This window comes from Dreissena polymorpha, chromosome 5 (genome assembly GCF_020536995.1).
Source record: "Dreissena polymorpha isolate Duluth1 chromosome 5, UMN_Dpol_1.0, whole genome shotgun sequence".
NCBI lineage: Eukaryota > Metazoa > Mollusca > Bivalvia > Myida > Dreissenidae > Dreissena > Dreissena polymorpha.
In genome coordinates this window covers 116,718,429-116,745,582 of record NC_068359.1, presented here as the reverse complement: position 1 = coordinate 116,745,582, position 27,154 = coordinate 116,718,429, and the positions used below count along the sequence as shown (strand labels likewise).

The 27,154-nt window shown below is 33.2% G+C and overlaps 1 protein-coding gene across 2 annotated transcripts in view; it reads right to left on the bottom strand.

Moving 5' to 3' along the window:
• Positions 1-917: 917 nt before the first annotated feature.
• The window catches only part of LOC127882248 (neuronal acetylcholine receptor subunit alpha-10-like), a 34,961-nt gene continuing 8,724 nt past the window's right edge, over positions 918-27,154 (bottom strand). The window contains exons 3-8 of one of the 2 annotated variants that reach the window (XM_052430787.1): positions 26,645-26,762; positions 12,049-12,182; positions 6,369-6,413; positions 4,490-4,599; positions 3,694-4,241; positions 918-3,029 (exon numbers count right to left, since the gene is read on the bottom strand). In XM_052430787.1, the coding sequence (XP_052286747.1) occupies positions 2,200-3,029; positions 3,694-4,241; positions 4,490-4,599; positions 6,369-6,413; positions 12,049-12,182; positions 26,645-26,741 (1,764 nt within the window). In that variant the 5' untranslated portion in view covers positions 26,742-26,762 and the 3' untranslated portion in view covers positions 918-2,199. Of the gene's footprint in view, positions 3,030-3,693; positions 4,242-4,489; positions 4,600-6,368; positions 6,414-12,048; positions 12,183-18,472; positions 18,652-26,644; positions 26,763-27,154 lie in introns of those variants that run through there. The other variant, XM_052430788.1, reaches the window with a different exon arrangement.

The window sequence follows — 27,154 nt, the reverse complement described above, 5'->3', positions numbered from 1 at the left end:
TACACAAGCTAGATACGTGTTCACTGTATTTTCTCAAGGCTTTGTATTTCATTGACTTTTATTTTATAGATAATTTTATAACTATGGCTTATGCATCATAAATTTTACTTAAATTACCGTTTTTATCTCTGATTGCATGACATTATTGTGTTATTTTCTACATAGTGTATGAATATTTTGCAGTCATGTAAAATTAAATGTGTTTGGAAAAAAGACATGTAACACAAAACAATTATTGACGTTTGGTAACGACCTTTGAAAGTAAAAAAACACAGAAATTGCTGTTTAAACCGTTTGAATGGTCGTTGAACTTCACACGCAACCAATAAAGGATCACTGACACTCGCGTGTAAATATACATTAACCTTATAGCATTGACATATCGATTTAAAAGCACCAAAAGATCATTTATATTCGATTTAATTCAAATTTAATTACCAAATCGCATTAGAATCTACATGTAACATTGGAATAAAGTATTTCCTAGACAGTGCAGTTATTATCACTTCGTTACTTGAAAAAAATATATAGAGATAACGCTACATTTAACAAAAAGTAAAGGTGTCTTGCTTAATAATAACACAATGTTTAGATAAAAGTGATTAAATATTAAAGACAAATATCGGATCTATTTGAAGCGATGCATTATGTTTACCGTCAATTGAATAAAATGGAAAGATGACGAAACACCATTATGTAAATCTTCAAAATGATACATATTTAGACATATAAATGACTGAAAAGGAACAGGAAAAAAACAGTTTCGGAAATCAACGCGTTTGGTTAGTGCCGGAAGATTATACAAAGATTTGTCGTTTTCGAGATAAAAAACATATCTGTAATATATAATAAGGAAAATAGATAGGAGATATTTTTTTTAGAGAAACATAGGATAATGAAAACAAACGAATGAGGTATAATGAACGATTCTTTTAATCAAATAACATTATAGTTCGTAATAGATAATTAATAAAAAACGATGAATATAAGTATATGATTTTTTGGTATTATTACGTGTTTTTTTAAATAATCTATATCATATTAAAGGCATGGTATATTTTAAATTGGTTTGTGTTGATACTATAGAGTGTGGGTATCATATCAATTAATGTCTTATATAATACATTTTTATTCAAAGCTATTTGTCAAGAAAAAATTATTAAGAATGTTCATGTTATTATTTTATTTGTAAAGCGTGATTGATCACACGCGTTACTTTAATTATATCAAACAGTTGTTTTGAACAATATCAGTTGTTTGATGTTTAATAAAGATATTTTAGCTATAGACATTAACATCAAAATCGTTAAAATGCGAACCTATCAGCATGAAGAATTCTTGCAAATCGTGTCGGTATCAATAACGCTCATACTTTCCACCAATGATAGTTTATTCAATAATAACGATGTCTGATTTTGAAAGGATTTTACATGTGTCATAATAGTAAATGCGAATTATTTTATTCTTATGCATAAGTAAATTCTATGACGACGAAACAAGAGATGTTTGGGACAAATGTTTGCACACCCTCCCCAATCATCAGCGAAGTCAATAAGTTAAACAATTGGTAGTTTAGAAGATACATACTGCTCAAAGAAAGATGATGTACATATATTGACATATCTTTACATTATATTGACTTTAAAAAGTTTACTATGGTTTGTGTAAAATTAACAAAGCAATCTGAATATTGGTAATTTACGGTTCTGGGTTTATTTTTATTGAACAATTTGGACAGAAAAGGGGTATTGTTGCTTTATACAATATACTATTGCAAACGTGAACAAATGCAAATAAACATTAACATCGTATTGCTATTGTTTGTGTAATGTAAATCACGCGTGCGCACCTAAAATATACCTTAGGAGTGCAAACTACGATTGTGCACATCTAGCATGTTATTTTTAAGTAAAAAATTACTTTTGAAGGTTTTACTGAGTAAAAACACAAATTCGTTGATAGCCCACTTCATGTTCTTACACAAACGCGGCTTTAACGCATGTTAACACCTAATTACGTAATGACACATCTTGTAGCATTACTTCCCCATTAAATAAGATACAATAAACGTTCATTCAATTACATTATAAACAAATTAAACACAACCATGTTCATTAATCGAAAGTATTTACTAAGACACACATTTGGAGTACTGACAATTATATACAGAAGCAGACTGGAATATGGTATAGCATATATTCATACGAACAAAGGAATGATAACCAAAACAGAAAATATACTAACAAGCATCACAATTAAATATATAAAGAATGCAAACGTATCAATTACATCAGCAATAAAGAACCACTGGTACTTCAAGCTTATATTTTCGATCACAGAATCGTTGTTATGGCCAATTCCGTTTTGTTCCCGGACCAGAGTGTGTCCGGACTTTATAGCCCGTCTGTATGACAATCTTTGCTTTGGTCTTTGTCGGCACATGTAATCAGGACGTAAACAAATACTAGCTAAAGGTGCAATCAAAAGATCACTGTATTCCTCGCAATTATATTTGCAATTATCATGCCCTTTGTGGTACGGATTCTGATTCAAATCTGGTTGTAACAAAGGTTCCACACTTCTACTTCCACCTGGGCATTGGCTATCAAAACTATTTAATAAACATGAGGATTCGGAGGTCTGAGTTCTTGATAATTCTTCATTTAACGTCGTAACGTCATCATTGCACGTTGAATGTACAACACTAGAATCGTTCGAAGCATCGGGCGTGATGTCTTGAAGCTCGACGTATTGACATGCATCATAACTGTAGACCTCAGCGTCGTAATCGTCGTCTGGCGGAAAGATTGTGACGCTTTCTTCACCAACTCTATCTATGGCGGCTATTCGTTTCCAGTTGGAAAGATAGTTGCAGATTAATTTGCTCAAGCAGCTTTCACAGATATGTAGCAGCATTTTTGGGACTGGTGGTGGAGGATCTTTCAACCCTCTGCGCTTGACATTCATGATTATCGTTGCCATAATGAGTGAAATGCAATTTAACGACATGACAACAAGAAGGAAAACACCTAAAAAATAACAAAAATTGTCTAGTATACGTATATATACTTAAAACAAAACAATCTATTATAAAGTGGTTTTCGGCTTCCTCTTTGACAAGCGTTGGCAAGTCTTTTTGCAGTGTACTTGTCCTTACAAACAGGATTTGTATATACCAAATATGCTCATGTACGATAAAAAAACAACAGATTAAGGAATTACAAATAAAAAAATAGAATAAAAATTCAAAAGAAGTGTACCAGAAAATCATCACCATTAGTGTTGTATATACTTGCAATAATTTTATTTTGAACGGAAAAACATTCAATCATTTACAAAACATATCAAGACTGATTGCCTATCCCCACATTTATGTCAAGATTTTTACACGACACAGTACAACTACGAGTAAACGTGTCGTTATTGGAGTACAATTGATCGAACTATATTTATGTCAATAAAAAATTATCAATGGGACCATAAAAAGAATACTAACATATTTTATTTAGCGCTCTTCCTTGATGTATGCGTTTAAGATTGAGAAAATGAAAAGTTATCAGAAATATGAAACTTATTTATTTTATATCGAAAGTATTATATGGGTCTGATAAGATTCTTATCATTAAACATTTAGTAATTTAAACAAATAATACAATTACACCAACAAAGTTTTTATTTAGATACGATACTTACTTATCAAAGGGGTCGAATTCGTGTCCGGCACATTCTCTGCAATTAGGAGTTGTAGAACGTAGAGAGTAAGGAACACTGTTAGACCAATTGCAATTTTCCACCCACACTCACATGGCAGCAAGAACGTGGCAAGTGTCAGCACACACAGATTTATGGTCGGAGCGATGACTATATAATCGTAGTAATTGGTTTTACGCCTCAACAACAGGTTCAGATGCACCATAGAATGTTTCCCGTCTCCAGGGAAACAGCCCGCATGCTCGACGGTTTGTCTCATTTCGGCTTTAGTTAGATCGAACTCCGAATTTACGATGAATCTCGTGAGATCGACAGACTCTGTGTATGTTCTGATTTCCAGTTGCGAAATGTCATAGATCCATGAACCGAAATGGATATCGCACATTTGTTTATCGTATGGGAAAAACGTGGCGTCAACGGAACAATAGCTGTTGATATGGAGTGGAACCGCCCAAGTCACGTTACCATCTGGCTGAACGAGCACTTTACTTCCGGTGACATTGACGAATCCGTCTTTATAAGAGCCCGCTCTTTCAAGACAGAAAAGCATAATCTAACTTTAAGTAAAATAAATACATATGGACTTAAAGTGTTTGGTTGTATTTTATTTCGTAAATATGTCGGAAGAACAATATGCATTTGTAAGCATGATGAAGTACACCGAAGTATGATCTACCATTTTTTAACAAAGAGCTATTATTGGCTTACTATACCATTATGATACATTTTTAGAGATTTAAACTCAATATTGTACAAATCACATCAAGCAAGTACGTACATATTAAAGATATAAATGTCCGGCAGCCAAATGGATGTTGCTGGAACCATGATCAGGTCCAGTCCGTCGAAATCACGAGGTTCCCAAGTGAGGTGTGAGTCTTTCCATTTCTAAAATATATATGAGTTAAAAAACGTTGAATTTAAATTGCAGTGTTTTAAGGCTGGTGTGTATTTACACTTTAGTGTTATGCTACTCTTAATGGGCTAACTTTGAAGTTTGGCATGCTTTTCATTCGGTTTCAACTCTCAATTCTTTGCATCGAACGTTTCAAGGTTGTGACAAAACTGTAATCCTTGTATATGTTCAGTGTTTTGTTGTATAATGTGTTGTATAATTGTCCTGTAATGGATGATTAATTGGACATTTGCCTCAAATAGAAGACTATCAGATGTTAACAAGCAGTTCACTTATGATATTTTTTTTGGATTTTAATCTGTGTCATTTATTAAATATTCTCTTAGCCAGTTTCTTTTGTCTTCGTTCTTAGTAAAAACTAAGCCGTTTCTACTTGCCAAAATCAATTTCAAAATACAAAACAAACAAACGCAAAGAAATCGATACAATATCAATAACCTGTTGGTACTGCAAGGTCTACTTCGTGTATGTTATAACGAAGCATTGTTTTGAAGAACGAGTAGGGTCTCGTACGTGGGGTATTTGTAATGTTTAAATTACTTGCATAAACCTACGGCGTGTTCCTATCTTTAATGACACAAATATACAGCCACAGCGTTGTTAAAATGAGATTAGTTGCAATGTATGTTCTAATGACAATTTACCACTTTGACATGTTGCGTAAAATAGTTGTGCTTCCTATAATACAGATTACGCAAAGTGTAACAGAATCTTTAGTTTTTAATTCAGAACATACAAATTAGTCCAAATAAGCATTAGCAGTTATACATTTAAAAAAAATGAGCAGATTAAATTGCGGTATATCGTTCGTCTTCATTGGTTTTGTATTCCCATTTGCCGTTCTCTGAACCCAGCTTATGAAAGTTATAGTCAACATAGCTTTCCGCTTCGTGCTATTATAAATATATGTTAACAGCAGCCTTTGTATACGTGGCATCCACCGTGAATAATTAAACGCATTATTTGATAAATGTGAAACATATAAATCTTTTAACGGGCTAAATTCATGTTAATGTATTCTAATATTTCAAATATTTACATCGTAGAAATAATAGATATTTACTTAAACCGTTTTGTGTATCATATGCTACGATACTTGCAAAAAAGACACCAATTAACAGTGCCAGAAACAAATTTAATGTGATCCTGTTTGGTTACAAAATATTACATTATATACATTATATATAGCTTCTACATAGTAACAAGTGTATATTTGTGTTTCAAGTTTTAAAAGCAAGTCGTATTCAATATAGGTAGATATCTATTTTTGTATTCGAGCTTATGAGAAGCTCGAGTTAATGATTTAGTTTATCTGAACAAAAAATACACAGAACATATTTCTAAACCGTAGTTAGTTGTGAATGCTTTAAAAATAAAACTCTTATTGAACCAACACGATAGTTCATCATTTTAACAAATCAAAACAATGTTTAATATACTGTGCATTGTAATAGCACTCTGAAAAAAACTCATTTATCACATGAATCAAATCAATCAAATCAATCCTATCAATAATAGTATTCCTAATAAGAGGCCTATCCAGTTCAGCGTGCGTTCAAGATAAAAATACAAACCTAAGAAACTTACTACGTAAATTGATAACGAAGGAACCTACGCATTCAATAATGATAGCTGCGTGTGAGGTGATAGTACTATCGCGTGTATCAAATCTGATTAGCATATCATTCGTTGATATGACTATCTTCAGACAGTTGAGAATATTAACTTGTTAAATACCCACCTCATAAATCCACATGTACGTCGTCAGGATTTGTCTCTTTCCGTCCTGAAATAAGCATGTTATCGTTTTTATACGCCTCAAAAAGATTCAAGACGGGTTTTCTAGACGTTTTCTAATTATTTTTCGCCAAGTGTAAAGGAAAGTTCACGCCTAGAGAGCACGGTTAAGTCGGAAAAGGGTTAAATAGACATGTTCATCTATGCTGGCAGGTTTTAGCGTATCATGTAATGTCTGTAATAAGTATACTTAAAAACCCTGACTCAAGATCATGAACTCATTCAAAAAACAAGTTTTTCAGAAATAAAATATTTGCTGTCCAACATGAGCTTTAAAGCCCGATCCTATCTTATGCTATCTTATCTTGTCAAGCCCCGATTTCTTGCAATTCTTAAGTAGGCTTTGAGACTAAACTGCTTTAAGTCGCATATTTTATGGAAACCTATAAAACAGGTTGCAGAAGATGATTGTTTAATTTACAAGTTTATTTAATGCCTGTAATATTTTGACATTTTAATGTGTATACATATCACACTGCGGGGAATCACGTGCTCACAAAAGTACATCGTACGCACAAAATGGCGGAAAAAGCTCTCGCTTAATGACGAAAATCAAGGTATTATCATATTTTATAATATCAAAATAAATGATAACTATGCGCAGAGTACCCGCTTAGTCGACTTATGTACTCTGGTAATTGTCGTTTTTCTTAGATTTCTGTAGTTTTCTCAAACATTCAGGAACAATAAACAATGAAAATTGTACATCGCCTGAACATACTTTATTTTGACGTGTTTGCTATTCAAGACGACAAACAACGAAATAAATACAAGATGTTTTGCTTGCTAAAATGCTTAGAATATTTCGTACAAGGTTTTGCACGTTGTTTAAGCTTTTTTAGATCTGTGGCGAGGAATTTGGAAAATAGTACATCGTCTGAACGTTTTTTGTTTGAGTACATCGTCTGAACGGTTTTTAGTACATCATCTGAACTGCTTCTGTTTTACTTTTAATGCGATGTTTATCATAATAACATTGTAATAACATCTGTGATCAGCCAATAACTTTATTTATGACGCTAGTATTCTTTTAATTTTACTACAACAATTAATAGACAAAGAAATCCTTCATGCCCGTCTGTGAATGTGTGTTTATTCAATGTGTTAAAAATGTATTTGCTGTTATATTGTCAACTGTATGCTATTATATCTTTAAATTTCAGAAATGACATCAGATTGTACTACACAAGGTCCAAGAAGACTTTACCATATATTCCAACAGCAAATCGAATCCGGTAATGTTCTCTCTACATTTCGATGGGCAAATAAATTAAGACATCAATATGAAGTGGACAAATTACACTGGATTGCTTTTGATTGTTTCATATTGAGAAATAAACAACAGTGAACGGAATAAAACAAGCTTCAGTAAGGGCAATTTTATAACTGCACTACCATGACCACGAATATTTGTGCTAAGGTACAGCTGGCTTGGTTTGGACACGTCACCAGGCACGAATCTATGTGCAAGACTGTGCTCCAGGGCACGTTAGAGGGAGATTGAGGCCGTCAGAAGAAAAGCTGGATGGATAATCCTTTCCATGAATGAATTACTCAAAGCAGCATACACCATACTTGACTGGAGGAGGATTTCTGTATTGTTGTCCCTCATTTCCCCCCAACAGCCGAACCGGCCAAGGGATTGATGAGAAAATTATTACCGTGATATGACTTTAATAAATCTTGAGAATGACTGTGATAAAGAATTTATTTAAACTAACAGTCATATATTTGAATTTGTGAACATGCCAATCTATGTACTGTATATGTGCATAATATTTACCTCTCTAACTATGAAATAACCAATATAAAGTACTGGAAATTTAGTTTAGTGCAAATAAAAATTACATTTGTTTCATAAAACATATAACGTAAAGTTTCTTATTTTTAGCTCACCTGAGCATAAGGTGCTCATGGTGTGCTTTTAGGATCACCATTTGTCCTTAATGCTTCGTCAACATTTTTCCTTGTTAACACTCTAAAGGTAACATTTATTGCTTGATTGTCATGAAACTTGGTAAGAAAAGTTGTCCCAATACACTTTGTCGTGTTCGAAACTGGGTCAAACCAGGTCAAAACCTAGGTCACTTCGTAAAAAAATAAAGAAAAAGATTGTTAACACTAGAATTCACATTTATAGTTGAATCTTCTTGAAACTTGGTCAAAACGTATGTCTTAACGATATATCAGCTTTCTTTGAAAATGGTTCAGCTTCGTTGAAAAAAGATGGCCGCCAGGGGGAGCATATTTGCTCACATGGCTATAGTAAAACCTTTTTAACAATCTAATAGTCACATTTTCTGCAATTTTCATGAAACTTGGTCCGAACATTATGATTATGTTATTCACCTCGGCTGAATTCGAAAATTGTAACGGTCCGTTAAGTTTACCTTGTATGGCTATAGCAAAACCTTGTTAACACTATCGTTTATAAAAAAAAAACTTGCTCCACTGATGTTGTCTATTGGAAATTGTATCTGACAATGTAGAAAATACCCTGAGCACTAGTTGTAATGCACCACATTCTGAAGTGTACAAATGCATAATTTCAACATTGCGCTAGGCTATCAACAGCAGTATATTCTGATAGGAAGACATTCATGTACCGGGTATAATATAGAGGATATTTGTTGGATTCGGTGGATTATCGATTTTAATTCACGAGTGATCATAGAAAATAATATTTTCACGAGTGGCGCAGCCACGAGTGAAAATATATATTTCTATGATCACGAGTGAATTAAAATCGATATTCCACCGAATGCAACACATTTTCTTTTTATTTTATGCTTTTTTCACAGTATATATACATTGTTAAAGAGTTTAACTAAAGAATTTCGCTAGGATAATGACGTCATTTCGTCAAAAAATGACGTCATTTCACAGTAAACAATGAAAATTATCGATAATTTTCACTGATAATTTTCACTGTTTGAAACAGTGAAATTATCAGTTTTAATTCACTGACATTTTTCTATAAACCACCGGAAAGCATAAAATAAATATATATAATAGATAATAGATATAAAAGTCATCAAAATGCTGTAATCCAGTAAATTCCTCTTGAAGCACCATAACTCATCATAACTTGTGTAAAGTGTATTTGCTGTTTTTTGCTAATGTCTTATATCTGCCCCCCCCCCCCCCCCTCGAATTGGGCACATGTCCGGTATAAGTTATTTTATCAGTTATTTAGCTATTCGAGTCAATAAAATATTTTATTTCCTGCGTGTGACCACATCTGACCCCAGTCAAGATTAAATAACACATACATGTATTCGAGGGCCTCTATATGATGTTTCATATAAAATATAACACTAGGTCATAATGACTTCTTTATTAACATTAAATTTTATTTCATGACATAACATTAACATAATTTGTATTTGGCATAAAATAGCACAAATCATTCTTAAAGCATTCTGAAAGTCTATAACAATTCATAAAATTGGAGTTAAAAGGAGGTGGTAGAATCCGAGAAGAGTTGATATATGAGATGTAGATATACAACTATTTTATATGATATCTTAGATACATTAGTACAAACTATTTTATGAATATGTATCTCGTTAAGTTGTATGCTTGTGTTGTAGTATTCTCATAGCTTTGAGATTCACACGATATCGATTCCACTTAACTGTTCGCTTTTCGTTTTGACTGATCCATTGTTAATGTTCAGAAGATAATCTGATTCAGTAGCGTCATGAATGTCACGGCATATTTTTCACAAGATGGCTGCTGCTCAAAAAGAGCTTTTGCAGAAATGCTTTTCTTTGCTCGCTTTTTTTTGGGGGGGGGGATACTTTATACACTGGTGAACGAAATGGTGACTTAATGGGCGTTAGCACAGGTTTAGTTTGTTGCAGACAAACTCCAGTGTGACATGCAGTTGACGAAATGCATTTTGGTGCTAATCGTATTGTTTGCGATGTATTCAAGCACTTTCTCTTCAAACGATGAAGCGATTGACTTGACTTTTTGCGCATTCTGAAATATAAAAAAAAACAGCTATATATAACAGACATCTAATTATATCAACTAATTTGATGACATCAATATTTTATACTCACAAAAATAATTATATATCGATTACCACATATATGTAATTCAGACTAAGATTTACATTTAATATTATATACTACATATATTATTCAAGCTTGACAAAAATCACCGCAAGCTCAGAGCTGCCACAGTCTCGAGCCGAGCATTATATTTTTAATAAGCTCTCACATGTGCCAAGTATGTAAAAAGAAATGTTAAGTTCAGTTTAGTTTTACTGCAAACTACATTTGGTCTTTTTAAATATAAATATGTTAAAAGCCAAGGATCTTTCTTCCAAATGACATACCTCGTATTACATTATTGTCATGCCTTTATATATATATATAACAACCTTTTTTGAGCCTGACTTGTATTTAATTTAATTAATTTAATTTAATAAAATTAAACACTATGTAAACATGTAAAATAACACAGGATTTTGTGTTTTCTGATCACAGAACGGAACGTCATTTGGACGAAAAATCGCTTGGCTGATCACAGATGTTATTACAATTTTATCATGATAAACATCGCATTAAAAGTAAAAACAGAAGCAGTTCATATGATGTACTCAAAACCGTTCAGACAATTTACGCAAACAAAAAACGTTCAGACGATGTACTATTTTCCAAATTCGTCGCCACAGATCTAAAAAAGCTTAAACAACGTGCAAAACCTTGTACAAAATATTCTAAGCATGTTATCAAGCAAAAAATGTTGTATTTATTTCGTTGTTTGTCGTCTAGAATAGCAAACACGTCAAAATAAAGTATGTTCAGACGATGTACAATTTTCATTGCTTATTGTTCCTGAATGTTTGAGAAAACTACAGAAATCTAAGAAAAACGACAATTACCAGAGTACATAAGGCGAATAAGCGGGTAGTCTGCGCATAGTTATCATTTATTTTGATATTATAAAATATGAGAATACCTTGATTTTCGTCATTAAGCGAGAGCTTTTTCCGCCATTTTGTGCGTACGATGTACTTTTGTGATCACGTGATTCCCCGCAGTGCATATGATTGTAATTTTAAAAGAGTGAACTGAAGCTAAGCTTGTTTAAACTGACTTGAGAATATTCGAGAAGTCGGGTCCCGTTCTTTAATTGATCATTTATCTTAGTGCCACACATTAGAGGTTAAAACGATTCAAAACCAACTGGCAATCAATCCAAATTTTGATAAAATATATCATTGATTAAAAAAAAAGAATTTCACCGAAACGCAATTTGTTGAGCATAAACGAATGTACGGTGTTGAATAAAAAAACGTCGTAAAGGTCGCGATTTTGAGACCACAGAACTAAAGTGATGAAAATTATGATGTCGAAAACTATGTAAAACTATGTCAAAATGTCAAAGTTTTCAAACTATGAACAATGAATATTAATAATAAATATATCACATTGTTAAAGGGTATTAGCTGGTTTAAACTGCGACAACTCGAAACCATGCTTGCATGGCAAATATACGCCTAAATGCGAAAATTCTGACATGAGTCTCTATTTCACGACGACGCTCTTCGAACACGACAACACGCCAGACCAATATGGTCAATGGCAGCATATGTGTAATACGCTTACCAGATTTATGATCTGATTGAGACTGATGCTGAAGGATACTTCTACCCGGTCTGATCCCCGAGGGACGGGACGGGAGACGGGATTATACCCCGTCAAAAGGCGGTAATACAGCGCCTTCTCCAGACTTTGAAGGCCTAAAATATACATGTTATATGCAAAATATATGTTTGAATAATTATATCCATATATATGAGAGAGTATCATAGTTTATGACATGCTCATAATTTGTAAAATCGACACTGTGCCGTCTCCAATTTCGAAGTAGGGAAGTTAAGATTAAAGAGTATTCCGATATCCTCTGTTTAGTAATATTCGTATTAAACATGTTTGCAATTTCTATGTTTTATTTATACGCCTTCCTGATTTCATGACTTTGGGTTTTGACTGACTGTAAACCCATGTTTCGTTGTCCTTGCATTTTCTTTCACAAATATGTATCGTTTTTTAGAAGAAAAAGCAACTCATATTCATTGTAAATTTTTACATATTATTGTCTGCATGTTAGAATGAGCGAATATAACCCATTTTTCCTGTAGCAAATGCATTTTATTGCTATAACATAAAAATTTAAATTAGCAATTGTAGTTCGTGAGTATAATTGTTAATGCACGTTTACACAAAACTCTCTCTTCACAGAAATTACAATTGATATCACATTGTCATGCTCTCTAAGATGGTTTCCATGTAATCCAATAAAGAATAAGCTCCCGTGGCAGTGACAATCCTTAACAATTAGTGTCAAGACTACGGAATACCGTAAGGGCAATCTTGGTTACACTTTTAAATCCAGAGGGCGACAATGCGATAGTGAGATAGTTCGATGGCGACAATGCGATAGTACGATGACGACAGTGCGACAATACGATGGCGACAGTGCGATAGTAAGATGGCGGCAATGCGATAATACGATGACGGAAGTACGACAACGCGATAGAACGATGGCGACAATGCAATAATACGATTACGACTGTGCGACAATACGATGGCGACAGTGTGATAGTACGATGGCGACAATGCGATAGTGCGATAATACGATGACGACAGTGCGACAATACAATGGTTACAGTGCGATAGTACGATGGCGACAATGCGACAATGCGATAGTGCGATAGTACGATGGCGACAATGCGACAATACGATGACGACAGTGCGACAATACGATGGCGACAGTGCGATAGTACGATGGCGACAATGCGATAACACGATGACAACAGTACGATAACGCGATAGTACGATGGCGACAATGCGATGATACGATGCAGACAGTACGATATGACTATCGCATAGTCGCCATCGTACTATCGCATTGTCGCACTGTCGCATTGTCGTCATCGTACTATCGCGTAGTCGCATTGTCGCCATCGTACCGCATTGTCGCCATCGTACTATCGCATTGTCGCCATCGTACTATCGCACTATCGCATTGTCTCCCTCTGAATTTTAATGTGTAACTATGGTGGCCCTAACGGTATTCCGAACAAGACAAACCATCGCAATTTCAACTGAAAGGAAGAAAATCTCATTAAAGGGGGAAACTTACAGGACACTTGCCAAATTAGAGACGGCTAATGTTCGTTGATACAAATTGCATAAACAGTTATGTATATATATATATATATAACTTAGTAATTTAGTAAATCTCTGGAAAGTGTGTTGAGTCTAGATCGTTTCGCCATAAATTAAAACTGATTTCATGAATAGTTTTAAACACATAAAGCGAGATTAAAATGCATAATGAGTTAAATAGAATTTAAAAATAATCGTAATTAGTTTTATATTCGCCAGTTGTGTTTTCTTCATTGCGGCCCTATAATTTACACTAAAAATACGGACATTACCGAAATCACAGACTTTGGCAAAACACACAATTGGCATGGAGGCAAAATTAGCAAAGGTTTCTTTGGAAATAGCCCAACACAGAGTAAGTCCGCTTTCATCCATTTTGGGAGTGTTAGTAAATATTACTATGTTTGCCTAATCTGGTTGGAAATGATTATAAATCGATTATTTGGTTCAGCATTTACAAACGTGACAAGAGTAAACCCAGTTTTGTTATTTTGTTAAATACATGTAACCACATACTTAAGACTAGAATGATATTGTTGTTGCTGGTGGTGGTAGGATGGCTGGCGACAGTAGTACACTATTTGGTTTAAAAACATAAAATAATGTTGCCTAGATTTCATGAAATGTTGACATGAAATCATTTGTATACATAAAATACAATACCAATACTTATTTACACAAAGGACTCATTTCAGAAACAGAATACTATTGCAACAATTTATATAAATCACAAATCCCGCGCACTCATTTACTTGCAAATCTGGACACATTGTACACTGTTATGTACGGTTTGGTAGGATATGAGATTCTCACGAAAATCAAGTGGAGATTCATGGGTTGTAATGAATGTGAGCAACGGGATACCGTTGACTAAGTAGTAAAACACAAGTTTTACTTTGGGAAAAAGCAAATATTATACTCTAAGCGGCTTTTTAAACAAAGAAAGCATATTATACTTAATAAACATAATACTCAACGAAGTGTGATTCTTTATACATGTCAATATATTGTCTGTTCAACGTTACCATTCGCATGTGAAAATAATGTGTTATCTATTTATGGCATATGTTGAATGTAATCAAAAGTGAGAGTATTGAAAGGTAGATTTATATCATAACCGACTGGGATACATTCGAATACACGTTTTTTCAAAGGTAGATTATACATCCAATGGTTTATATCATATAAGATTGCGATACATTCGAATATACGTTTCACTAAGGTATATTAAACATCTAAAGGTCTATATCATAATAGACTGGGCCACATTCGAATACACGTTTCACTAAGGTATCTAATACGTCTTAAGTTTTATATCAAAACAGACTGGGATACATTCGAATACACGTTTTCACTTAGGTATATTATACATATAATGGTTTATATCACTACAGCTGGGGTACATTCGAATGCACGTTTTCAATCAGGTATATTACACATCTAATGGTTTATATCATAACAGACTGGGATACATTCGAATACACGTTTTCACTAATGTATATTATACATCTAATGGTTTATATCATAACAGACTGGGGTAAATTCGAATACACGTTTTCACTAATGTATATTATACATCTAATGGTTTATATCATAACAGGCTGGGATACATTCGAATACACGTTTTCACTAATGTATATTATACATCTAATGGTTTATATCATAACAGACTAGGATACATTCGAATTCACGTTTTCACTAAGGTTATTATACATATAATGGTTTATATCATAACAGACTGGGATACATTCGAATACACGTTTATATCATAACAGACTGGGATACATTCGAATCCACGTTTTCACTAAGGTATATTATACATCTTTAGGTTAATATCATAACAGACTGGGATGCATTCGAATGCACGTTTTTACCAAGGTATATTACTTATTATACATCTAATGGTGTATAAGTCAAAGATTACAGACTGGGATTCATTCGAATGCACGTTTTCACTATTAAAGGTATATTATACATCTAATCGTTTATATAATAACAGACTGGGATACATTCGAATACACGTTTTCACTAATGTATATTATACATCTAATGGTTTATATCATAACATACTGAAAAACATTCAAATACACGTTTTCACTTCAGTAATGTATATTATACATCGTAAGGTTGATATCATAACAGACTGGGATACATTCGAATACCCGTTTTAACTAAGGAACAGTATAATCTAATTGTTTATATCAGCGGGCCGATATAATTTTTATTGGCCCGCTAGATACGAATAACGATATGTTATTATAATACTTTATCACATGCTATACCCTGTTTCCCGTGTAATACAACCATTACATATTTTTTATTACACATGTGTAATACAACATTTTAAGCGTTATCCTTGGCTTAGTTTTCGTTAATTGACCAATCGCATTTCGTTATTTTGCTGAAATGACGTTGCAACGTCAATTGACGTCACGAAATGTAAACAACATTCGGGATTTATCATTATGCGTAAATATTTATTTAATTTGCTCATTTAAAAGCATGTGATAAAAAAGATCTGACACTCGTTGTCATATCATACCATATTTTATTTAACTCGTCCAGGAAATTCGTAAGTAAGCTCGCGCTTACTAACACAATTCCTGAACTCGTTTAATAAAATATGGTATGATTTGACAACTCGTGTCAGATCCTATATATATATCAATCACATATCATTACTATAAATAGTAACAAAATGACGTCGCGAGCAGGTCGTTATCAGGGGCGTAGCTAGCATTTTTTAGCTGTAGGCCCGGTTATGATACATCAAAACAGGGGCGGGGGTCCTCCCCCTGAAAACTTTTAAATCCTATAACGCTTGTGGTGAGATTAAAAGCATATCTAGGCAAATAATAAGATAAGAAAATACATGTATAAGACTTTGGCCCGTTTTTTTTTGCTATTTTACTGTTTTATCTCAATGTCAGAGAACTAAATTTTACTGTATTATCGTTATACCAGAGAACTTAATTTTAAAACAATATGGAACAGAGCAGGGGCGTTCCTGAGCCTATTTTAGCTATACGCACGATCGAGCAGCGAGTGGGGGGTAGGTGCGGGAGGGGGTCTCACCCTCCTGCTGGGGTGGTTTGGGGGGGTCTCTCCCAAGAAAATTTGGGAAAATTCATTGCATATGGTGCGTTTTAGTGTTATCTTTCAGCCACGTTGGCAATTGTATTCATCAATTTCTTGAATGAAAAAGACCGATAAAAGGAAATATTTTATAAAAAAATTGTCAACAGCAAATATACTTTCGGCCATAATTTATTTGCTAAGTTTAAGTGTCAATGCTTAAAAATCGAGAAGCCGTATTGCGAGGGAGAATGGATCCGTAGTTGCATAGGTGTGTGAGGGTGTTCAACTCTATTGCTGGCGGGAGTATGGGGTCCTGGCCTAGAATATTTTGGAAATTTCTTTGCAAAAGGTGTAATTTGGTGTTGCATTTCAGGCACATTTTGGCAATGTTGATCCTCGAATTTTAGCTTGAAAACATTGAGAAAAATAAATATTTTCAAAAAACATTGCCAACTGCAAATATACTTTTGACCATAATCTATTAAGTTTGAGTGTTAAGGCTTAATGTCAAGAAGCCTATGACTGCGAGTATGTAAATGTGAGGAAATGTTTTACTCTTGCTTCCTCCCCAAGAAAATGTTGGATTTCATTGCAGAAGGAGCGTTTTGTTGTTATCTTTCAGCGACATTTGGTAATTTTATTCCTCAATTTCTTCCTCTAAAAAAGTAAAGGATTTAGCATGTTTACCATGGAAACCTTTTCCATGTCCGTGTATTTGTTGCGACTCTGTAAAAATGTAGCGCCACGCCCACGGCGTGTGTATTTGTTAAGACGAGTCGTCAAACCTTGGTCGACGTGGCGCCAAAAACTAAGCCCGTAATTATTTTATGCTGAAACTGATTTTATTTGATTCGTTTGTAATTAAACTGTGAAAGAAACACTCTTTGAATGAAACAACAGCATGCTCGCTGAGTCTTGAGCGAGCATACTAAACTTTTATTTAACTCGTAGATCTATAAAACGACTTACATTAAGGGAAATGTAAAGCTGTGAACATTTTCCCACTTATCTGTCAAAAGAGCTAGCTTATGAGTATCATCTAATGAACATCCATTTAAAATTTTCGCGGTCATAAACATCATACGGAATGTTTCTTAAAAATCCAACGATAATCGATGACAACTTACTGTAGTGAGTAGTGTTGAAAGGTAGACAAGTAGATCTACATGTAGATCTATGTAAAGTTGTAACAGCAAGTCACGTTAAAAGAGGCGAGCTAGAATCTATGTTCATAGAAAGAAGTAGAGTTGATAATTGGAAGATATGTCCTTTGAACACGATTAGAATCCATTGTCTGAGGATTATGTCAAAATGAAATGCAGATTTCTAACACCTCCCCCCACCCCCAGGGTCAACATTTTAATGCGTTTTGCGAAGTTGAACCATTTTATTTTTTTCATGTTTGAAAAAAAAGTGTAGGACCGGGCCTGCTGTTACTAATAGCAGCTACGCCCCTGGTTATTCGTATCTAGAGGTCCAATATAAATTATATCGGCCCGCTGGACAGGGCCGATTTTTCATATATCAGAAAAGAATGAGATCGCGCGGCTTCAACTGAACAAAATGGCGTCCACATTCAGTCTTAGCCGACGGTAAAATTAAGCCAAAACTCAACGAAAGAAACGAACATAATTATAATGATACGTTGCAAACAGTTTGAATAATACAAATATCGATTGAAACTGACACTCATCTGTACACAGTAGGTTGATGCCTCTATTTCAGTATTTGTGCTTTAACAAGATTCGTCAATCGGCAAAATGTATAGTTAAAGATAAACCTTGATGACAACTTAAATCCGGTTCTTATAATAATAAAAATAACACAGATTTGTAATTCCATTTTCTGTTAGTCAATCCGTTTATCTATTTTGATTTTTAATGACACTTTTCAACGATTGAATCGAATGCTAAACACTGTCACCATAAACACGATTTACAAAATCGAATGTCGAAGCGATTACAATAATTGTGTTTCTTTCGAAGCTCCCAATTATGCATGACAAACACACAATCTAAAATACGTTTTGGAATCGTTCGATGCTAAAAAATATTTAACTGTTAAATAAAAACCCTCCACATCCGAATTGTTGCCCTAAAATCTAGAGAGTCTAGCTAGTTTCGTCATTGAAATAACGTCACATGAGATACGTCATAAATTGCGTAATCAATTGAATAAAAATAAAAGTACGGAAAGCTGATTCTGTATAAAATTTAGTGAAGGACCAAAATAATATAATATGGGATATAAACGATAACACACGTCAGAGCTGGGCCGGACGTCTAAAATCTACCCTAGCCGCATAATGGCCCTCGGGCCAAAGGCCCTCGTGCCGTTATGTTGGCAGTGGGCCGATTATAGACGTCCGGCCCAGCTCTGCCGTTACTATTGTCTAAATAGTACTATATTACCTATCGTTACTATAAATAGTAACAAAATGACGCCGCGAGCGATCCTTATTCTTATTTATTATACCTCTGCATTGATATCTGCCTGATATAACGTTGCATGAATTTTTTTATCAGTTCAACAGGAGTTCTTGTCATGTAGTAATATATGTGTTAACCTATGGTATCTTGACGTGTTAAATATGATATGTCCAGGGGAGATAATAAAGTTGAGTTTTCCGGTATGTTAAAGGCGTTTGTTATTATAGTTCTTATATCAGTCCATGATGTTTTACAAATATTAAGCGCAAATGTTCATGACGTCATTATTAACACGTCAAACGACACAAATCATATTCTTTCCGGCTAAAAATGCAGCTTTTTAGCGATTCTTTTTTAATTATTTCAGTAAAATTGAAGACGTAGTCTAGAGGTATGATCAACAGAAAAACATGTAGCTGACTGATCTTTTTGTAATATATCAGGCTCGGCACGAATAGTCGGGCCGATTTTTTATATCTGGAAAGAATCCGATCGCGCGGCTGCAACTGAACAAAATGGCGTCCACTTCAGTCTTATTCAACAATTAGACAAAAATATAGTCAGAAATCCACGAAATAATCGGAAATTCTGAAATGTAAGCGTAGCATATGCTTGGGATAATAAATCAAATATTGATTTCGACTAAAACTGTATTGTAGTTAGATTGATGACACTATTTGAGTTTTAACAGAAGCCACCCAGCAACAAAATTTAGTAAACGGCACGCTTACCTCAATGACAACTTTAACCCAATGATTATAAACATAAAACGATAACAATATGTATTTCCGTCTCCTGTTTTTCAACTTCTTCATCTTAATTTATTTGAAACAACACTTTTTTGGAAACTTATTTCAACTGGTTACCAAAACAAGTCGAATGATAACTCGTAGCGATTGATTTCATTCCTACAGATGTTTCCATTTATCCTTTACAAACACACATTCCGGAATACGTTTTGGATTCGTTCGATTCTTACAACATTATTTTACTGTCAAATAAACCACCTCATCCAAATGGTTGTTATTAAAGTGCATAGTCTAGCTAAAACTGGTGTAGTTCGTCACATGAGATACGTCATAAAATGCGTAATCAATTAAATTAAAATAAATGTACGAAAAGTTGGTTCGTTGATGAATTTAAGTGAAGGAACAAAATAAAATAATATGTAATATAAACAATAACACACGGCAGAGCTGGGCCGGACGTCTATAATCGGCCCTAGCCACATAATGGCCATCGGACCAAAGGCCCTCGGGCCGTCATGCCGGCAGCGGGCCGATTATAGACGTCCGGACCAGCTCAGCCATGTGTTATTGTCTAATTCTCTGACATTAGCATTAAAGTTGCAGCGTTGAATGAAGCCAATCATACAGAAAATATCGATGGTTATTTCCCTCATATCCTACCAAACCGTACATAACAGTGTACAATGTGTCCAGATTTGCAAGTAAATGAGTGCGTGGGATTTGTGATTTATATTAATTGTTGCAAAAGTATTCTGTTTCTGAAATGAAAGTCCTTTGTGAAAATAAGTATTGGTATCGTATTTTATGTATATCGATGGTTATTTGCTGTATAATAACATTATGATGGTTCTCGTAATGAAATAAAACATTGTCACGATGGTTGTATACATTAATCGGCACCTCTAGCCAGAATACCGTCACATTTATAAATTTTCTAAAAAAAGGTTTACGTCAAACAACGTTGAATATAAGCATGTTTTACATAAATTGATAGTTATACAGCAACTAACACAATGCATAACTCGTACAGTTGATGACAATTTCCTTCTCATGGAGGAAAACAACGATAACAACACGGTTAGTTAAGTGATTTGAATAACACATTTGCAGTGAGTATAAGAAGACTAAATGATCTACTGCAATTTATAAACCAAGCATTTCTTAATAACAGGTTATTAATTGACCGTGTAACTGATGGCGCATGTTTGCCCTGATGTAGATCTGCCTAAGTTTGAACAGTTTTTTGTACAAGGCCCCTCTTCAGAAAATAGTTTAATTATAAACAGCTGTTTGTCTACACATACGAAGACAATTTTCAATTTTGATTGTTGTGCAACGTGGTTTAATGCTTAACTTTATTCGTTAAGAAAACAAACAATCTAATGATTTTAAAATAATATTTTTAGTTTTTCTGTATTTATCATCTTATTTTTTTTAGAACAGAGATGTGATGTCTGAGGAAACTTTGATACCGCATCTGTAAAACTATGAGTCGAGAAGATTCGGGATATATTTTATCATTGATAGCGTTGCACGGATATTTTCACACACACACGTCCGATCATATAATGAGATTTAGTCAATTATTTCGAGCAAACAATTTACTTTGTAGGGATTGAGGCGAACATTGAAAATCGATTTTAATATCTATGATTTACATTTCTAAACTTACTAGCAAAGTAATGGTTCTGATTGCCACAAACACAACTATAAATCGTATAGTATATGCCGTTTCAATAAAAAAGGATAAAGTAATCAATTTTCAAAACGATAATTATATCGTTCTTTATTTTCAGTCAATCAATTTTATTTTTTATAAAATTTTTATAAAATATTAGCTATTTCCTGTAAACATATAACCATAATCAAGTTGTATTTAGATGATATACTAAATTACTTGGATCACACCGCATAGATAATGTTTAAGCTTTTTCGCAATTTGTTTAGAACCACGACGATATAAACAAAAACAACTGGGTAGAACGCTGATGATATATAACTTATATGCGTTCTTTGTACACAAAATGTATGTTGTCTTCGCCTTATTACTTGAGCTCGTGAAATAATTCAAACCTCGAGAAGGTGCAACTGTTTATTGCTTTCACGAAATAGTAGTTAGAATCTAAATTGTAGATTTATCTATAACATATAGAGATTTCGAAATGAACGCTCTCCTACCTTTATAAATTAATGTTTGTTTTAAAAACAAAAAAAAATATTAATTGTTGAGTTACCCAATTTAGATATGAAAATCATGGACTTATTTTATGTATACATCAAGTTAAAGTATTGGCCATTCGAAGGTAACGTCAGACTCACTGGTTTTATTTCAGAGACGCTGAACTATGAATACCATGTCAATTATCTTAGACAATAGACTAAACAAGTTGTATGAACATCCGTTTAAACTCCCTATTAAACATATACAAACACGACCCGAATCATGACAACCTCCAGTATACCAAACAGCATCTAGTTACATTTGTAATAAATGACAGCTGTTCTCCAAACCATTGCTGATTGAGGCAAGTCGTCTGCAATTAACCAAAAATGCAACTTTGCACTTTACATATTAAGAAGTTTCTTTGCATTGAAATAGAATATTCTCTAATGACCATTGGATTTGAATATTCCCTAGCATTATATTCCAACCCCTAGTATAAAGTTGTATTAAATGAACAGACAATTAATCGCATATATTATCTTAAGTGATGTATAAAAATGAAAAGTGTATGTTAAAAGATTTAAATACATTTACATTAGAAACATACGTGCATATTAACTTTCACTTTTGATCTAGCGACTATTTAAATACTTGTTCTTTCAAGTCAGGTGGTTTTCTGACCAGGTATTACTTACAACGTTGTTGTATTTGTTTTAATACATTGTTATCGTAAAACCCAGCTCATTAATTAGCATCATTACCTTTCTTAAAGATTAACTTTAATAAGCAACCACGTGGAGCATAGAGCTCCACACGCCATCACAAACTGTCCGTGTTTGCCTCGGAATGTGTGGCTGGTATAACTCACGTTCTGTTTTTATGTAAATATAACAATGTGCTGGAGCATTGAAAGAATATTCACATGACAAATCTTAGTAAATCATTTCAAACTTTCAATCTGTGCCGAGCTATAAATCAATAATTCAAACGATCAACATAGCTTATTACTAAGTTGTACGCTAAGTTGAATTTCGTACTATTTGTATGTAAACAAGCACTTATGATTTAAATAACAGACTCAGAGTAAGGTTTCTCTGAGGTCGTTATATTGTTATGATTATTAAAAGATACAATGTATTGACTATTGACTATTCACAGTTGAACGGCGTTATTGTTTTCGATATAACTTTATTTGGATAACCACGAATAGTAATATTTGTGCGATTCTAAAAAGTAGCCTTGATTGCAAGTGTCAAAATGCACGCATTTACTCATTGACTTATTCCCTACCCTAATGTGTCGACATTGTACCGATCTCGCATAACGATTTCCGTCAGTACTATTATTGTATATCGCATCGTTAAATCAACTGGTCTTTTGGTCACTAAGAACACTAATGAATATCCAGAGCAAAGAGAAAAATGCCAAAGAAGATTGTGTCGTTTTGATTACTTATTTGAAAAAAGTTTCTTTGAACACAAACTTAATTTTAGAAACGATGTTCCTTACTAAAAAATAAGGGTTTAAGAATGGATTTTAATTAACACTTAAATAATCCTGTTTTACGTTATTTTCAAATGAAAGATTTGTGTAAAATTTTAAAATAAAAAATACGCATCGTTTTCCAAATTAAATTCCCTTATCGTAAATTCGTGATTTTTTCCTTTCTAAGCATCATTTCCCGTTAATCAATATTATTCCTTCTTTGATAGACGCTTCCTGGTACATGTAATGATATTATTGTGCGTGCTATCGTTCTTAGTCCCATCGCAAAGTATACAGCACGTTGTCCACAATTGACTTTGATAAACATCCCTGCGCTAAATAACTACAGAGATAGTGGATGATATCAGTGGAGAGTGCAGATTGAACATTGTCAGTAATATTGAGTATAATTGTTGTTTATGAATCACAATTGTATATCTCGTGCTCAATCAAGAGAAGATGATTGTAAAACGATATAAATTTAACATTATAGAAAGAAGTCAAAATATTCTCTGAACATAACATATGATGAGATATTCACTTGCAGAAATTCATTTACCAGTTCGCGGCAAAGCACCTCTAGTCAAAATCGTTGTATTTGATGTTAATACACTGTATATACAACAAAATGTATATTTAACACATAATTTATATATAAATTTATACGGTGAAATGATTGCACATTTTAATAACTTTATTTCTTTAGGACCGTTAACTTTCGTTACCCAAACATTTATGAGAATTGATGCACGGTATATGTTCCATTTGCTTATGTTTTTCTTAGCATCTTTAAACGGGGTCCAATGACAACTATTTTAGCCAATTATATATGACTAGGGAATAATAAGTTATAAATCATTTATAACAAAGAATATACTTTTGTCATCAAATAGATTCCAAACAAGTATTCATTCCTGCTAACAAGGAATTTCTTTCCGACGTTTGACAAATATAGTTTGGAACATATATACATGAAATCCGAATCAATGCATAATGAATGTAAATATTTGTAACATTGCTTCCAGAAATCCAATGAAATTCTTGGTCACTTAGGACATTGATAAACATCTCTGTGATAGCCGTATTGAGAAATGCTCTTTATTACATACAGAGAGAACAAACCGCTAGTGTACGACGAACTGTTGTTAGTGAAGTATATTGCCATGCATAACAAATAGCTTTTTATTTATTTATAACAACTATGTGTTAAGCGATCTATATAATGGCACTTTAAATTGAAAGTTGTTTACATTAATTAATTGCATAACGCCCAAGTTTACCACGTTATCCATTAGTATTTATAATTAATAAATGTTTGATCTGTTTAAAAGTTATCCTATGGACTCACTTGAACTGTCAATGCTGATAGAAGTTAAGCATTCACCATTTGACGATAGCTTAAAGAATAGCGGATGATTACTACCATTTCTCGTCTGATTATGTTGCTAGTGATTTATTATTCAATTCGTGTTTGTCATGTCACCAGAGCTCCAGATAAGAGGCGTATGTGCTTATATACGCATTGAAAAAATAAAAAAACGCATAAAAAATCGGCCCAGTGCGTAACAAAACGCAATACAAATCTTGGTACATATTTTATATCGATTAAAGTGCGTAAATGGTTTAACCAATAATCTAGTTGACTTTTTTGTGTAATTAAACCTTTGAATCAAAAGTAAGACAATGAAAATAAGATTGTAATAAAAATGGCGGCCCATCATGTTTGTGGATCAAAAAGGGACGTTTAAAGCGACAGCAGCTCCTGCGGAAATATTTTTAAAGAAATTCTGCTCATATCGTCATTTTAAATTCATTCTGTTTGCATTTAATAATATAAATAACAAATAATAATATTTCTAGATTAAACATACAATTTAATTTGTCAGTTTTCTATGGAAATGGAAAATACCCCAAAATATTCCTTAATATTCCTAAATACCCTTTATGGCTGAAACAAAGGAGTAAAATACGCTTTAACAATACTATCAGGGGGTTAAATACCCTTTAGACTAAATCCTTATCTGGAGCTCTGCATGTCACATACAGGATTCACGTTCAAACTAACTTCGCAAACGCCTGCATAAAGTTTTTTATTCGTGTTTAGTCGAATCAGGAATTATTGTCCATATATATATATATATATATATATATATATATATATATATATATATATATATATATATATATATATATATATATATATATATATATATATATATATATATATATATATATGGAGTCTAATATGGATACTGGATCCTAAAGGGACTTGCTAAAAGATTGTCCTTTTTTTTGGAAAAATACCGTTTAAAAAGTTTATTAGCCAAACTGTCATATTCTAAGTAGATTCAAACAATTCAAATTACAAGGAAAATATATATAATATTGCAAAGAGGCCTATCCTGGACATGGCCATTTAGAAGCAACAGCTAACGCATACACCATGCATACTTTGGATTTGCAAACCCATAACACTAGGCAAAATTGTTCAATAACACAATAGTGTTCATGATATTTATTATTTTAAACGATCGTATCACAAACACAAATTTGCATAATAGCTTGCAGACACGTTATAAAACCAAAGAGAAAAGGTTCATTCAATACACGCATCTAAGGAATCAATGTAAGTCTTGTCCGAGTTGAAAAAAAAAACTGAACTAAGCGTTTTCATAAATATTGTGTTCTCTTTTTTCGCATTGTCTTCCTTATCTAATACAATGATAAATAAATGCCCGGACGAATTTAAAGCAACAAAATTGGCAGCTGAAAAATGTTTCTTATAGCATTTTATTCTTATTTAGATATTTCAGAACATATGCTTAATAACAACTGCACAGTGGATAAACAATAATAACAAACAAAAGCTAGTTTTAAAAATGTAACATTATTTTTAAATTGTGTTTCAAATTTGTTCAAAATATAAACTTCTTCAATAACACAATAGTAACAGCTTGAGTTACCACATTGGCCATTTATTTACATATATTCCTTCGTGATAAACGTTTACTTACCGCTTGCACATGTGTATGATAATGAGCTTTTGTCTTAAATATCATTAACTTATAACAGCGTATGTGTTTAAGATTTTCATATCAAACTGTAAAAAAATAGAATGCACTTACCACTAGTTCCATTATGAACACTGTCAATGCTCTCTGAACACTGTACAGCACCCATGCCGAGTAACAGTACAATCAGGATATGCTGCTGAGATCTCATGGCAGAAGTTCAAAGTGCAGACTGCAAGAAATAAATGTAAAATACAAATGATCGTCAAATATATGTATATATAACTTGTTTGTAATAACTTGCGCACAAATTAAATATTTACATTATATATTTTGCATTAAGGCAGTGTCATACAAATATAATTTAGTAATATCGGGTAATGTTTACGCCATTTTTGTTAATAATGGGTATAATTGACTTCATTCGTAAAGCGTCTGTTTCGGTCTGTATTAGGACGGATGTTGTTTACCGAAAGTAGTCTAAACAAGTGACATACATTAAAACAAACGATGTAATAAAACGAAAATTTTAATTGTCTGTCGCTATCTACTAGATGGTAACGGTCCATTTATAAAGTATTAATTTTTGGCTTTTAAATTAGACATAGGAAAAACACAGTAATC